At 45.3% G+C, this 17,531-nt stretch overlaps 1 protein-coding gene across 16 annotated transcripts in view; it reads right to left on the reverse strand.

Annotated features, from left to right (window-relative positions):
* The window catches only part of LOC110504938 (MAP7 domain-containing protein 1), a 55,141-nt gene that overhangs the window by 21,530 nt on the left and 16,080 nt on the right, over positions 1-17,531 (reverse strand). For 2 of the 16 annotated variants that reach the window (XM_021583820.2, XM_021583819.2), the window contains exons 3-10: positions 17,261-17,341; positions 16,735-16,898; positions 14,676-14,784; positions 13,837-13,917; positions 12,598-12,702; positions 7,220-7,330; positions 6,601-6,699; positions 2,367-2,489 (exon numbers count right to left, since the gene is read on the reverse strand). In XM_021583820.2, the coding sequence (XP_021439495.2) occupies positions 2,367-2,489; positions 6,601-6,699; positions 7,220-7,330; positions 12,598-12,702; positions 13,837-13,917; positions 14,676-14,784; positions 16,735-16,898; positions 17,261-17,341 (873 nt within the window). The remainder of the gene's footprint in view (positions 1-2,366; positions 2,490-6,600; positions 6,700-7,219; positions 7,331-12,597; positions 12,703-13,836; positions 13,918-14,675; positions 14,785-16,734; positions 16,899-17,260; positions 17,342-17,531) is intronic. The other 14 variants (XM_021583825.2, XM_021583826.2, XM_036969581.1 and 11 more) reach the window with 9 other exon arrangements.

Below are 17,531 nucleotides of genomic sequence, written 5' to 3' on the forward strand. Positions count from 1 at the left end.
TTTAGACACTGCAGCCTTTAGACACTGCAGCCTTTAGACACTGCAGCCTTTAGACACTGCAGCCTTTAGACACTGCAGCCTTTAGACACTACAGCCTTTAGACACTACAGCCTTTAGACACTACAGCCTTTAGACACTACAGCCTTTAGACACCGCTGGACTGCAGCCTTTAGACACTACAGCCTTTAGACACCGCTGGACTGCAGCCTTTAGACACCGCTGGACTGCAGCCTTTAGACACTACAGCCTTTAGACACCGCTGGACTGCAGCCTTTAGACACCGCTGGACTGCAGCCTTTAGACACCGCTGGACTGCAGCCTTTAGACACCGCTGGACTGCAGCCTTTAGACACTACAGCCTAAAGACACCGCTGGACTGCAGCCTTTAGACACTACAGCCTTTAGACACCGCTGGACTACAGCCTTTAGACACCGCTGGACTACAGCCTTTAGACACTACAGCCTTTAGACACCGCTGGACTACAGCCTTTAGACACCGCTGGACTGCAGCCTTTAGACACTACAGCCTTTAGACACCGCTGGACTGCAGCCTTTAGACAACGCTGGACTGCAGCCTTTAGACAACGCTGGACTGCAGCCTTTAGACAACGCTGGACTGCAGCCTTTAGACAACGCTGGACTGCAGCCTTTAGACAACGCTGGACTGCAGCCTTTAGACAACGCTGGACTGCAGCCTTTAGACAACGCTGGACTGCAGCCTTTAGACAACGCTGGACTGCAGCCTTTAGACACTACAGCCTTTAGACACTGCTGGACTGCAGCCTTTAGACACCGCTGGACTGCAGCCTTTAGACAACGCTGGACTGCAGCCTTTAGACACTACAGCCTTTAGACACTACAGCCTTTAGACACCGCTGGACTGCAGCCTTTAGACACTGCTGGACTGCAGCCTTTAGACACCGCTGGACTGCAGCCTTTAGACACCGCTGGACTGCAGCCTTTAGACACTACAGCCTTTAGACACCGCTGGACTGCAGCCTTTAGACACTACAGCCTTTAGACACTACAGCCTTTAGACACTACAGCCTTTAGACACTACAGCCTTTAGACACCGCTGGACTGCAGCCTTTAGACACTACAGCCTTTAGACACTACAGCCTTTAGACACTACAGCCTTTAGACACTACAGCCTTTAGACACTACAGCCTTTAGACACTACAGCCTTTAGACACTACAGCCTTTAGACACTGCTGGACTGCAGCCTTTAGACACTACAGCCTTTAGACACTGCTGGACTGCAGCCTTTAGACAACGCTGGACTACAGCCTTTAGACACCGCTGGACTGCAGCCTTTAGACACCGCTGGACTGCAGCCTTTAGACACCGCTGGACTGCAGCCTTTAGACACCGCTGGACTGCAGCCTTTAGACACCGCTGGACTGCAGCCTTTAGACACCGCTGGACTGCAGCCTTTAGACACCGCTGGACTGCAGCCTTTAGACAACGCTGGACTGCAGCCTTTAGACACCGCTGGACTGCAGCCTTTAGACACTGCTGGACTGCAGCCTTTAGACACCGCTGGACTGCAGCCTTTAGACACTACAGCCTTTAGACACTGCTGGACTGCAGCCTTTAGACACCGCTGGACTGCAGCCTTTAGACACCGCTGGACTGCAGCCTTTAGACAACGCTGGACTACAGCCTTTAGACAACGCTGGACTACAGCCTTTAGACAACGCTGGACTACAGCCTTTAGACAACGCTGGACTACAGCCTTTAGACAACGCTGGACTACAGCCTTTAGACAACGCTGGACTACAGCCTTTAGACAACGCTGGACTACAGCCTTTAGACAACGCTGGACTACAGCCTTTAGACAACGCTGGACTACAGCCTTTAGACACCGCTGGACTGCAGCCTTTAGACACTGCAGCCTTTAGACACCGCTGGACTACAGCCTTTATACACTACAGCCTTTAGACACCGCTGGACTACAGCCTTTAGACACCGCTGGACTGCCACCACAAAAAAAATAAACCAGAAAAGGGTCAGTTTTCTTCAAAGGATTTGCCTAGCCAGTAGCAGGGACCTGGGCTAGAGATATAGTTTATACAGCTAGGGACATAGTAGGGACCTGGGCTATAGAGATATGTGTCTATACAGCTAGGGACATAGTAAGGCTCTGGGCTAGAGAGATATATGTCTATACAGCTAGGGGCATAGTAGGGACCTTGGGTGGGTGTTTTATAGCTATTAACTGGTGATGTAATGGGGGCAGGGGTGTGGATTGAGGTGGAATTATCTTATACTGTATCTAATGATATATTGGAGGACAGCAGTGGGGTGGGTCCCTGTGCATTGCTGGGTCCTCACTCTCTACAGGGGGTCTCCTCTGTGGGGGTTACCTGGGACTTCGCCTCCTTCGGACAGGGCTGCGGCGCTCTTGCTCCTAGCTATTGAGGCCTGGGTGGGGATGAGAAGGCGACTGAGGAACCCTCCATCCATGGGGCTCACCAGGGGCTTGCGAGCTACACGGCCGGAACAAGGCAACCCCCCCCCAAAAATGGTGAAGCCAAAACAAGAAGAAAAGAAGGAGGCGAGGGGGGGGGGGGGGGGGGGGGGGGGGGGGGGGGGTCAACACAAAGAAGGGGGCAGGATTTGGGGGTCACCATATGATTTCCACCAGTCACAGGAGAGAATCCACATAAGAAACAGACTATAGTAGTGTTTTGTATTGGAAAGAACAAGAACTTAAAGTCTTACGTTGAAATTGACAAACCAAGATGGTAACTCTAGGCCCTGCCCACTACGCATTTGTAAAGTATTCAGACCCCTGGACTTTTTCCACATTTTGTTGTTACATCCTTATTCTAAATGGCTTAAATAAAACTATTTCCTAATGAATCTACACGCAATACCCCATAATGACAAAGCAAAAACAGGTTTGTAGATTTTTGTGTGTGCAAATATATAAAAATAAAAACAGAAATAAGTATCCAGACCCTTTGCTATGAGAGAAAAATGAGCTCAGGTGCATCCTGTTTCCATTGATCATCCTTGCGATGTTTCTACAACTTGGTTGGAGTCGACTTGTGGTACATTCAATTGATTGGACATGATTTGGAAAGGCACATACACCTGTCTAAGGTCCCACAGTTGACAGTTCATGTCAGAGCAAAAACCAAGCCATGAGATTGAAGGAATTGTCCGTAGTGCTCCGAGACAGGATTGTGTCGAGACACAGATCTGGGGAAGGGTACTAAAAAACAACATTGAAGGTCCCCAAGAACACAGTGGCCTCCAGAATTCTTAAATGGAAGAAGTTTGGAACCACCAAGACTCTTCCTCAGGGATGCAAACTGGCGAGGGCCCCAAAAAGGTGAGTTTTTTTTTTTGCACCGAAACATTAAAAAAAAACCCTGCTAGGGAGAAATGCAGGCTTTAACTAACTAATCAACAAAGAATATGATCTACATGAGCAGTCTCTTTGTGTAAAATAAGTGGTTAATGTGAACCTAACTCACAGCTAAAAAAAAATTAAAAGCAATCCAATGTTATTTTTTTCCTAGACTTGACTGCAAATGACACTCAAGTCTTGAGAAAAAAAACAATACACTAATATTGCAGTCAGTCATGACAGCCTTTATAATAGAACGCGTGTGACCACACACACATCTAAATATTGCACTTGTGCAAAATAACATTTTAAAAAGTAGAAACAGAATGAAACAAACATTCTATTTTTGCTCCAATCAATTTTTGAATAAGGTTGTAACTTAACAAAATATGGAATAAGTCAAGGGGTCTGAATAGTTCCAGAACGCACTGTATGTGAATAGACAGTGGCGTACATATTAGCAGGAGCTCTTGATCTCACGAAATGAAGGATTACAGTTCCCCCTTGGTTCCTATGGAAGACCAGTATCCCAGTAACAAAGGTCGATAAACAACAGAAACGTTAAAGTAAATCGGCCGTTGCTCTATATTCCTGTTTGGCACTTTGGATAAAGGGATTTGCGTCAAGGCCTCCTTCAGGCTCCCTGACAGAGAGGGGACATCTGTTGCAGACACTCATGTTAGACGTAGAGTGGGCCAGCCTCTTACAGCATGGAGCCAGACCCTTAAACTTCTTCAGATCCAGCTGTGAAGCTCCAGACTGATTGGGGGTCAGGGTCGGCCAGGGAACGTGGTTAGGAACGGTTGGGGATGGGAGAGTTTTCCCTGTCTGGTTAGTGAAAGGATCCAGGTTAAGGACAGACATGGATGGCTCGTTGTGGGATTCCTCTCAGTATGGGAGATTCAAAGTTTGAGTTGATAAACAAAAAAGGCTAAAGGATGTTTAAACAGTTCATGGCGTCTCATATCACTGAGAAACTATTTGCCCTGTAAATGAGAATACTCTAAATACAGTCACTTTGAACAACTACTACAAGACATACAGTATGTTGGATGCAGTGGGGCATGGTTAACACATTGATATACAGTAACAGACATACAGTATGTTGGATACAGTGGGACATGGTTAACACATTGACATACAGTATGTTGGATACAGTGGGACATGGTTAACACATTGACATACAGTATGTTGGATACAGTGGGACATGGTTAACACATTGACATACAGTAACAGACATACAGTATGTTGGATACAGTGGGACATGGTTAACACATTGACATACAGTATGTTGGATACAGTGGGACATGGTTAACACATTGACATACAGTATGTTGGATACAGTGGGACATGGTTAACACATTGATATACAGTAACAGACATACAGTATGTTGGATGCAGTGGGACATGGTTAACACATTGACATACAGTAACAGACATACAGTATGTTGGATACAGTGGGACATGGTTAACACATTGACATACAGTATGTTGGATACAGTGGGACATGGTTAACACATTGACATACAGTATGTTGGATACAGTGGGACATGGTTAACACATTGACATACAGTATGTTGGATACAGTGGGACATGGTTAACACATTGACATACAGTATGTTGGATACAGTGGGACATGGTTAACACATTGACATACAGTATGTTGGATACAGTGGGACATGGTTAACACATTGACATACAGTATGTTGGATACAGTGGGACATGGTTAACACATTGACATACAGTATGTTGGATACAGTGGGATATGGTTAACACATTGACATACAGTATATTGGATGCAGTGGGATATGGTTAACACATTGACATACAGTATGTTGGATACAGTGGGACATGGTTAACACATTGACATACAGTATGTTGGATACAGTGGGACATGGTTAACATATTGACATATGGGAATGTTGGATACAGTGGGACATGGTTAACACATTGACATACAGTATGTTGGATACAGTGGGATATGGTTAACATATTGACATATGGGAATGTTGGATACAGTGGGACATGGTTAACACATTGACATACAGTATGTTGGATACAGTGGGATATGGTTAACACATTGACATACAGTATGTTGGATACAGTGGGACATGGTTAACACATTGACATACAGTATGTTGGATACAGTGGGACATGGTTAACACATTGACATACAGTATGTTGGATACAGTGGGACATGGTTAACACATTGACATACAGTATGTTGGATGCAGTGGGATATGGTTAACACATTGACATACAGTATGTTGGATACAGTGGGACATGGTTAACACATTGACATACAGTAACAGATACAGTATGTTGGATACAGTGGGATATGGTTAACACATTGACATACAGTATGTTGGATACAGTGGGACATGGTTAACACATTGACATACAGTAACAGACACAGTATGTTGGATACAGTGGGATATGGTTAACACATTGACATACAGTATGTTGGATGCAGTGGGATATGGTTAACACATTGACATACAGTATGTTGGATACAGTGGGACATGGTTAACACAGACAGAGGCCATGTCAGTGCTCTCTAAACCCTAGGAGCTACAGTGGGATGGCACCGAGACACAGCGCGGTGCACGAGACCATGTGTCAAATCCAATGCTTACAAACGTCATCTGCAGGCAAAACAACAAACACAACGTGACCAACAAACAAAACATTGTGTTAGTTAGGAGCCATTCCTGGTGCTTAGCAGCTCAAAGGAATGAGAGAGAGGGAGAGAGAGAGAAGGGTGAAGGGGAGAGGTTAAGACAAGATTAGCTGGGCGTTAAACACAGCAGGCGAGCAACAATACAGGAGAGATCTGTAAGAGAAAGAGCTGGGTGGGTTAGTGACACGAGGTACCAGAGAACCCTTGGTAAAGACCAGGGATAGACAAAGGCACAGGAGTTTGGGGCAGTCGAGGGTGTAGTGTTGGCTGGAAAAGAGCACACCTATAGAGAGAGGAGGAAAGAGTGGAGGAAAGGGACGAAGGCCAGTTTGGAAGTTTTAAATCACTAGCTTGCTGCATTTTACAATCACTGCACCAACAGTAGCCTGAACTGCCTAAACCTCCATAGCTTGCGCATACAAATTAGTACTAGGAGCTGAATAAGAGGTAAGTGAATGAGCAGACAAATGTGGAGGAGATGCGTGCTTGTTATTACAAAAGGAGGAGGCCCGAGTAATGCAGACAAGGACAAGAAAATATAAACTTGGTTCATGCTAGCCACCTTGGTCGTCTGACGTCCCCTTATCGAGCTTGGAGGGGGTCGGCGTTCTGCCCCCCCCAGCTCGTGTCAGGGAGGAGCTTCTCTTCTTCAGGGAGGGGCCTACAGACAGGAGAGTGGGGTTACAGCCTATCAAGGACAGAGGGGGCAGGAGCAATTTCCCCTGAAAGGGCCTCTCGAAACACATGGATTTCATTAAGAGTCATTTTGTTCTCTCATTACAGTATAAATCAATATGCCTTGAACTCTACGTTAGTTGACTGTGTGGCTAAATGACACTATGATCATAATCTGATTACTTGCTATCTCTCGATAGAGGGATACATGATGTCTAGCACCACGGTACTGTATGACGTTAGCCTGCATCTGCCAACTATTCAGGCTTAAAGAAAACATTTGTTTCTCTAACAAGCAAAAAATGTCTAGACACGTAGTACTCTCCAGATCAATTATGTTCATCTCTATAGGCGCTTGTTTCCTGTGCAGAAGGAGGGCGTTGTCAAAAGCTTCAGAGCCACATCAGGCAATGGTTGCTCAGACCTATCAAATGGAGTGTGGAGCATGAAGAGGATGGCTGAGTTGGGTGAGGATAGTGGTGTACTGGGGGGGGCTTAATATGCACCTGTCTGTTCCACATGAAGCTTTTTTATGCCTTCCTTAGTGGGCTGAGTGTCTAGGTCGACTTTGTTGTTTCTAGGCAACCGGTTCAGTGACGAACTCCTCACACGAGCACCTGAGAGACAACGAGGAGACACCCACGGTGAAACGGTGAAGCTGTGACACAGCTCTCTCTTTAGAGTTGAAGTCGGAAGTTTACATACACTTAGGTTGAAGTCATTAAAACTCGTTTTTCAACCATTCCACAAATTTCTTGTTAACAAACTATAGTTTTGGCAAGTCGGTTAGGACATCTACTTTGTGCATGACAAGTAATTTTGCCAACAACTGTTTACAGACAGATTATTTCAATTATAACTTACTGTATCACAATTCCAGTGGGTCAGAAGTTTACATACACTAAGTTGACTGTGCCTTTAACCAGCTTGGAAAACTCCAGAAAACAATGTCACGAATTTAGAAGCTTCTGATAGGCTAATTGACATCATTTGAGTCAATTGGAGATGTACCTGTGGATGTATTTCAAGGCCCACCTTCAAAGTCAGTGCCTCTTTGCTTGACATCATGGGAAAATCAAAAGAAATCAGCCAAGACCTCAGAAAATAAATTGGAAACCTCCACAAGTCTGGTTCATCCTTGGGGGCAATTTCCAAACGACTGAAGGTACCACGTCCATCTGTACAAATATCGACATAACCTGAAAGGCCGCTCAGCAAGGAAGAAGCCACTGCTCCAAAACTGCCATAAAAAGCCAGACTACGGTTTGCAACTGCACATGGGGACAAAGATAATACTTTTTGGAGAAATGTCCTCTGGTCTGATGAAACAAAAATAGAACTGTTTGTCTATAATGACCATCGTTATGTTTGGAGGAAAAAAAGGGAAGCTTGTAAGCTGAAGAACATCATCCCAACCGTGAAACATGGGGGTGGCAGCATCATGTTGTGGGGGTGCTTTGCTGCAGGAGGGACTAGGTGGCACTTCACAAAATAGATGGCATGAGGGAGAAAATTATGTGGATATATTGAAGCAACATCTCAAGACATCAGTCAGGAAGTTAAAGCTTGGTTGCAAATGGGTCTTCCAAATGGACAATGACCCCAAGCATACTTCCAAAGTTGTGGCAAAATGGCTTAAGGACAACAAAGTCAAGGTATTGGAGTGGCCATCATATAGCCATGACCTCAATCCTATAGAACACATATGTCAGAGTCAAGGCCCGCGGGCCACATCCGGCCCGCAAGAAGGTTTTTTACGGCCCCTGGGATGATCTTGATTTATTATTAGAACCGGCCCGCAGCAAGCCGGCAGCCCGCAGATCTTTTACACGCACCAATACTACATTTCCCACAATGCAAAGGTGACGCACCGAGCAGTAGGCTGCTTCATTTCAATATTTATTGGCACAGCAGTCGTCAGCATCACAGTAAAATTAACTTTCAGATACCCATCAAAAATGGCAAAACGGAAGGTGGATACTGAGAACCGGGGGTTTCAAACAAGGTGGGAGTCGGAGTATATGTTCACGAAGGTAGCTGGAAAACCTGTGTGTCTTCTGTGTGGAGAAAGTGTGGCGGTACTGAAAGAGTATAATCTGAGACGACATTATGAAACGAAACACGCGGACAAAAACAAGAATATGGACATGGAACAAAGGCTACAAAAGGCAGAGGAATTAAAACGAGGCCTCAAATCTCGACAGGCTCTGTTCAAAAAAGCCAAATCACAAGGCCAGGCTGCTGTCAAGGCCAGTTTTATTTTGGCAGAAGAGATCGCTAAATCAGCCCGGCCATTTACGGAGGGGGATTTCATCAAAAACTGCATGATTAAAGTTTGTGACGAAGTTTGCCCAGAAAAAAGGCAACTCTTTTTAAATGTGAGTCTGAGCAGAAACACCATTGCCGAGAGAGTAGACCAGTTGTCCATCAATCTAAAAGAGCAGCTTGTGAAAAAGGGAAAAGATTTTATTGCATATTCCTTGGCTGTGGATGAGAGCACCGACATTTCTGACATTGCCCAGTTGTCAATTTTCATCCGCGGAGTGGACTCCAACCTAAGCGTGACAGAGGAGTTTTTGGCTTTACGTCCTATGCATGGCACAACTACGGGGCATGATTTGTATGAAGAGGTGTCAAGATGTGTAAATGAGATGGAGCTGCCTTGGGAAAAACTCGTGGGTTTGACAACCGACGGAGCACCTGCGATGTGTGGACACAGGAGCGGACTGGTGGCGAAGATACGGGAAAAGATGCAAGAGGAAAACGCGACAGGTGAGCTGACAGCTTATCATTGTATCATACACCAGGAAGCGTTGTGCGGTAAAGCCTTGAAAATGGAGCATGTAATGAGCATCATCACGCGCACAGTTAACTTTATCAGAGCCAAAGGTTTGAATCACCGCCAGTTCAAGGCATTTCTGACGGAGTTAGAAACGGAGCATGGTGATTTGCCTTATCACACAGAGGTGCGATGGCTAAGCCAGGGAAAGGTGCTTCAAAGATGTTTCGAGCTTCGTGAGGAGATTTGTCTGTTCTTGGACAGCAAAGGGAAAGACACAACACAACTCCGAGACGAAATGTTTCTGTGTGAAATGGCTTTTCTGTGTGACATTACGAGTCATCTGAATGCAATAAACTTGCAGCTGCAGGGTCGGGATCGTGTCATCTCTGATATGTACAGTACAGTGAAGGCATTTAAAACCAAACTGACTCTGTGGGAGACGCAGATGCGGAAAGAAAATTTGAGCCACTTTCCCAGCTGCCAGACCATGAAAGAGAAGCTCTCTACCAGTGCGTTCCCGAGCACACAGTTGGCTGATAAAATAGGTATGCTTGCCGCTGACTTTCGACGCCGATTTGCTGACTTTGAAGCACAAAAAAGCAGGTTGGAACTGCTCGGTAACCCATTTGCTGTTGACGTGGAAAGCTCACCACCAAACCTCCAAATGGAGTTGATTGACCTCCAATGCAATGATGCACTGAGGGCAAAATATGCGGCAGTGGGTGCTGCGGAGTTCGCCCGTTTCCTCCCCGGCACAATGCCCCAGCTGCGCATCCAGGCTGCTCAAACGTTGTCTATGTTTGGCAGCACATACCTGTGTGAACAACTGTTTTCTTTGATGAACCTGAACAAAACATCACACAGAAGTCGACTTACTGCTGAACACCTCCACTCAATTCTGAGGATTTCTTCAGCTCAGAGCCTTACCCCGAACATTGATGAACTTGTGGAAAAGATGGGACACCACCAAGTATCACCCTCAACCTCAAACAAGTGAACATTACTGTGCAATCACATATTTAGAGTTTTTACTCAGTTCAAGTTTAAAAGTTAAAATGTAATATTTGTTTTCACTGCATGTTACTTCTCCTTAAACAAAGTGTTGTTTTTGATTAATAGATTTTTGCACTTTATTTTTTTGTATTTCAATCCAATTATATTTTAAAAATATTTCAGTTGAGTGGATGATAGAAAATTGCTATTATTGTTTTTTCTTTGAAGTAAATTTAGCCCACTTTTGCTAAAATAGAAAATATAGTCTACTGATGGTGCCTTGAATACCGGTTTCTTTCATTTAATGTTCATGTTATGGGGATATTTATATAAAGGAAATTTGTCTTTTGTGTCTGTTGAAAATTAAAGATTACTGACAGAGCCATAAGAAAATATTGCTTTATTTATCTGATCATATTGTAATATATTTGTTAGGTTTTCAGTAGGTTCAATTAGGTTCACTAGACTATATGCGTCATTTAAAAATTTTTCAATGAACATTCGAACAGTCCGGCCCTCGTCTTGTAGCTGATTTTTTTATTTGGCCCTCCGTCCATTTGACTTTGACACCCCTGCTATAGAACATTTGTGGGCAGAACTGAAAACGCGTGTGCAAGCAAGGAGGCCTTTACAACCCTGACTCAGTTATACCAGCTCTGTCAGGAGAAATTGGCCAAAATTCACCCAGCTTATTGTGGGAAGCTTGTGGAAGGCTACCTGAAACATTTGACCCAAGTTAAACCATTTTAAGACAATGCTACCAAGTACTAATTGAGTGTATGTAAAATTCTGACCCACTGGGAATGTGATGAAAGAAATAAAAGCTGAAATAAATCATTCTCTCTACTATTATTCTGACATTTCAAATTCTTAAAATAAAGTGGTGATCCTAACTGACCTAAGACTGGGAATTTTTACTAGGATTAAATGTCAGGAATTGTGAAAAACTGAGTTTACATGTATTTTGCTAAGGTGTATGTAAACTTCTGACTGTACATGATTCCATATGTATTATTTCAGTTTTGATGTCTTCACTATTATTCTACAATGTAGAAAATAGTAAAAATAAAGAAAAACCTTGAATGAGTAGGTGTCCACACTTTTGACTGGTACTGTTTATATTGATTAGAACAAATTGCCATAGCGGACGGTAGCTAAATGCTAAGAAGCGCAAGAGAACAAAGTAAATGCTAGGAAAGACCAACCAGCCCAAAAATAAACTCTCAAAAGGCTACTCACAATTGATCGAGGATGGGATTGATTGTCCCTGCTGTATCCCAAAAGTTTGGCTTTGCAAGTTAGCCACCTAGCAAGTTAGCAAACCAAATGCATAGCTGGAGCCCTGAACTGGAGAAAATTATTTGGCACTTTGAGAGTTATAACTATAATTTAAGATATTTAGCTGGAAAACAATAGGATTGAATTTCAAGTGCAACTTGATCACCTCTTGTGCTGCTCAACAGTGGGCGTCACGTTAGGAAATGTCAGTTGGCTCCACGTGCTCTTTGTAAACAAGCATACCATGTGACTGACTCAATTGATTTGTGAATAAAAATAAATAAAATACATTAAAATAATAAATAGGGACAGTATTGAAAATCATACCACGGGTATTTCAAAATACCCCGGTATATGGTATATGCGCCATACTGCCCAAGCCTAGATTGGACCCAGAATGATGATTCTTCTCAAAGGACAGAAACAGTGCAATTCCTTGTGAATCAAATCAGGATGAACTGCATTAGGATAAGAAAGGAAGGTACAGTACAATGACTACTGAAGAGGAGAGGAGAGAGAGAGAGAAGGTAGATCATAAACAGATTACGGATCCTTTGGCACCCCTCCTTATGATTCTGAGACACTTCCCTGTGTCACAAAGTGCACTAAAAAGTGGAAGGGAGCACTAAATGGATGCAATGGAATCACAAGTTCATGCTGGGTTTGTCATTGGTTGAGTTCAGAGACCGCGAGCCACAGCATTTGTTTACCAGTCTCTTAATGCTCCTCTGATCGGCTTGTCACTCAGTTCCTGGACATAGGAAGAAGAGGGTCAACAAGGTTGACAACAACTGTGACAGTGGCTGGACATGAGGGTGGGTAGGGACTTACTTTTGTCAGGTGATTTGATGAGCGTGGCGGAGGAGGACAGGCGCTTGTTGATGCCAGAATCGGCCGGCTGTTTCAGGTTCATGGTGGAGGTAGAGCGCTTGTCAGCTAAGGGGAGGCAGGGACAGACAGACAGGGAGGGATGAGGGAGTTATACAGGAGGACCACTAGGAGACTGGGCATGGGGGAGAGGAAAGAGGGAGATAGGGGCAGGGTTCTTGCAGTTTCCGAATGCCCTGCCGGCAGCTAATATTCAACACTCATTTAGTCTCATGTCTATGGTATACCTCACTGGCGGGGCAATGTTTAAACCAAACATTGATCAATAGGGATGGGAATTGCCAGGGACCTCACAGTACGATATTATCACGATAGTTTGGTGCAGAAATGTATTGTGACTTTCACGATTCTAGATGTATTGTGATTAGATACTGTAATTTGATGTTCCAAAACATATTGGTTACTATGGCTACGTTTACACAGACAGCCCAATTCAGGGTTTTTTCTTCACTAATTGGCCTTTTGACCAATCAGAACAGCTCTGAAAAAGATCTGATGTGATCGGTCAAAAGACCAATTAGTGGAAAAAATATCAGAATTGGGCTGCCTGTTTAAATGCAGCCTATATGTCTGCTGCAGAGAGACAAGAGAGCATGAGTTTTTGATCAGCCATGGATATAAAAGTGAGGCATACATGAACATCAAGGGCCAGACCAAAGCCATAACAATTCTTAGCCAGGCACAGCAGTTAGTGGAAAGAATTGAAAATCCAGAAAATATCAACTGAATAGACACCACAGGTGAACAATCAAGAGAACATGGACATTAGTTGGCACATGCGTGAAACAGTCAACAGTAGTGCTGCTCAGAGAGCTCAGTGCCTCCATGTGACAGCTGACCTGGAAGTGCTAAAGTGTGAGTGAGAGTGAAAGAAGGTGGGGACGCCCACAGGCTGCATTTCCATTCAGCGAGCCCAAGGCATGTGGGACAGAAGCAACAGTGAAGTTCCCCTTACATGTTGATCTAAGGTCAGCCTTGCATTCTCTCCTGACGGTTCATTTTAGGATTGGGGGAGGGTAAGCTGATCCTAGATCTGTGCATACAAGCAACATTAACCCATCCCTGGGAGAACAGGAAGATATTAGTGAGGCAGTGAGTGACTAAGAAAAGGGCTAGTGGATAACATAACAGTGCCAGTCCATGCTACTGTACTGTAGGTATAGTACAGGTATCAACCAGCACCTTGTGTCCTGGGGGGCTTTTCTGGAGACGCGGGGGAGATAACTATAGCTACTGGAGAGGAGGCGCCTGCGTCAGGGTCTCCTGTGGGTGAGAAAGGGTCTCAGCAGGGAGAGGGGAGAAGACAACACCACCCCCCCTCTCCTCACATGGACAGAGTGGAAGAGGAACAGGGCTGGCTGACAAACATCAATAGATTCACCTCTGACCATCAGAGCCCACAACACTGCTGGGAAACAGGCTCACATCATAAGACTTGGATGGACCACAGAAATGTCAAATAAATAGACTGATAACGTACATATTCTGGACCTATACTAATAAGTACATTGGTTTTATACAGTATGGGTTGGATTCCCTGACACAGATTAAGCACAATTGGACTGAAAAGCACTGTCAAATGGAGACTATCTTCTATCATGTTTTTAAATCCAGAACTAGGTGTAATCTATTCTTGGGAAACTGCCCCTAGATGTACAATAAATGCCTTGCCTGAAATAAACACTAAACTTTTTTGTGATATAGTGAGGCAGCTGTGTCACTGCACATTAATAGTATGCTTCATTAACTAAAGGCAGTCAAGACTTCAAATAAAAACAGAAAACATTGAGAAACAGAGCCAATCAACATAACTCCAGCTGACAGAGAACCAATAACGAGCCAGTCAATGTGAGGATGCATCAGCAAGTTTAACCGACTTGTGTCATTCAGCGTCCCGCTGTCAGACAAGCAGAAACAGAAACTTCTTACACACACACACACAGGTGGAGTCCTATACACTTTGTAGTCCTATCTAGATGGTATAGAGAGCAGTTGGAATGGTATGATGGAGGGTTCCTTACCAGGTCGGTTGTCTGACTCTGAAAGCCCCCCCCAGGACCACCTCTTCTGCTTCTGCTCCACTCTCTGGCTGCGCTCCAGGGTCCGCCGCATCACCGCCTCATAGTGCTCCTGCAGCACAAACACACAGAGAGAGAGACGGGGGAGCGAAAGAGCGAAAGAGAGTGACGGGGGAGCGAGAGAGCGAAAGAGAGTGACGGGGGAGCGAGAGAGCGAAAGAGAGTGACGGGGGAGCGAGAGAGCGAAAGAGAGTGACGGGGGAGCGAGAGAGCGAAAGAGAGTGACGGGGGAGCGAGAGAGCGAAAGAGAGTGACGGGGGAGCGAGAGAGCGAAAGAGAGTGACGGGGGAGCGAGAGAGCGAAAGAGAGTGACGGGGGAGCGAGAGAGCGAAAGAGAGTGACGGGGGAGCGAGAGAGCGAAAGAGAGTGACAGGGGAGCGAGAGAGCGAAAGAGAGTGACGGGGGAGCGAGAGAGCGAAAGAGAGTGACGGGGGAGCGAGAGAGCGAAAGAGAGTGACGGGGGAGCGAGAGAGCGAAAGAGAGTGACGGGGGAGCGAGAGAGCGAAAGAGAGTGACGGGGGAGCGAGAGAGCGAAAGAGAGTGACGGGGGAGCGAGAGAGCGAAAGAGAGTGACGGGGGAGCGAGAGAGCGAAAGAGAGTGACGGGGGAGCGAGAGAGCGAAAGAGAGTGACGGGGGAGCGAGAGAGCGAAAGAGAGTGACGGGGGAGCGAGAGAGCGAAAGAGAGTGACGGGGGAGCGAGAGAGCGAAAGAGAGTGACGGGGGAGCGAGAGAGCGAAAGAGAGTGACGGGGGAGCGAGAGAGCGAAAGAGAGTGACGGGGGAGCGAAAGAGAGTGACGGGGGAGCGAGAGAGCGAAAGAGAGGAGCGGAATATTGAGAGAAAGGCGGGGATAGCAAGAGGGGGGGGGGGTAGCGAGCGAGAGATATGAGAGGGGGGGAAAGGAGAGGAGAAAGAGAGAGAGAGGGGGGGAGATTGAGAGATATGGAGAGAGATGGGCACATTGGTAGAATGCAGTCATTCAGAAATAATCTTGGTCTCCCAAACCAAAATAAACAATGTCAAACAGATAATGGGACAAAAATAACAACACGAACATATGTCCCAGAATGATTCGAGTCGGTAACTCAAGGTGAAATGCCATTTTCTGTCTGACTAGCTGACAATAACAGTTCACTATAACATGACCATAGTGATGGGAGAGGGGGTAAGTGAGGGAGATCATTTTGAGAGACAAACAAGATGTCAGATAACGTCATATGAGAGATCAAGCCAAATAGTCTGTTCTGTTTGAAACAAAAACACATATCCCTAAAATATCTTGTAAATTCTAAAATCTTTCAGATGTCACGACCATCACTAAATTGTTCTGGGGCCGCTGTAGTGGTGAAAAGCAGCAGGCTACTAATAACAAAGTGTCTGGAATAAGAACTCTGAGTGTCTGAGCTTCCTGCAGCAGACGCCCATGAAAAGAAGCTAAAACAGGATATGGTTTCATTCATAACACGTACCAAAGTATGCAGACTTCACTGAAGTTCTTCACCCATGCTCTAACCGAGACATAGCATTAACTCTGCCAATTATGATGAGTTAAGTTCACCAGTACCAATTGAAATACATTCTTCTTGCTTACTTGTACATCTGCATAGCCTGGTTCAGACACATTTGTATCATTCCCAAACCACTGCATCTCAGGGGCTAAAATTAACACATGCCAAATACGGGTCGGTGTTGACATCGGCGGGTAAGATGTCTATTCCAGCCACGTTGGCAGGTGGTCTGGGACCCGCAGTGCAAGCATTTCACTCCCATTAGCAAATAAATAAGAATTAAGTAAATTATGAGAACATTTATCACCAAAATAAATGCAGCAGTAATTGTAGCAGAAATCAATTATTTTTCTCATCTACCTGCCACAGTAGCTGGTGGACCAAAAGGTTCCATGCCCAGCACTGCACACACCAGTTAACTAGAATATATCCCAATAATACCAGCTGTATCTGTAGTGCGCCCTGGTGTTGAGGATGACCCCAGGGGCCTGTACCTTCTCCTCCTCCTGTTTTAGCTTCCTCTTCCCCTCCACGGCTGAGCGTCTCTGCTCCTCCTTCCTACGCTGCTCGTCCAGCTTCTTCTGGCGCTCTTCCATCTGACGCTCCACCTGCATCTTGGCCTTACGCTCCCGCTCCAGGATCTGAGTTTCCTTCGTAGCTAAAGATGGGGCGGGGTTGTGAGGGTGCAAGTGTGTGTCAGTGTGAAAGGGTGTGATGAAAAAACAGAGGGAAAACACATTGGTTCGTTTACTTTGTGACCAGCCCAGAGGTCACCTCATTAAATCTCCCAGTAAGGTCCCTTTACACTCTAAAGAAGGCATTTCCTGTCTTAACAGGAAATGCCTCTGAGGACTTGCAATGTATGTACTTGTGTATGTTGCTAATCCAATGATTTGAATAGGGCTGAAACGGTCAGGGTCCGAGACTGGGCCCATTAAAGAGGATGGTGTACAGGTTTCCTGAGACCGCTACGAGAATGTTCTGTTGGATTCTGAACCACCATTCAGACTGAGCTCTTACCTTGCTGCCTATCGGCCTCCTCTCGTCTCTCTTTCGCCACTCGAAGACGCTCGTCTATCCTTAGTGCAGCACCATCAATGACTGCATGCACACAGACACACAGGTAAGTGGGAACACACTCACCTTCACACGCGGTGGAGAAAGTGTGAACATGGGTGGAGCATCGTTGGTGGATTATAATGAGCTGCAGTGTCGCTGAGTGAATGACCTAACAGGCAGATGTGTCCATCATGTGCCTACCTCACATTAATGCACTTTGAGTCGTATTACT

Source organism: Oncorhynchus mykiss, chromosome 31, assembly GCF_013265735.2.
Source record: "Oncorhynchus mykiss isolate Arlee chromosome 31, USDA_OmykA_1.1, whole genome shotgun sequence".
In the NCBI taxonomy this organism is placed as follows: Eukaryota; Metazoa; Chordata; class Actinopteri; order Salmoniformes; family Salmonidae; genus Oncorhynchus; species Oncorhynchus mykiss.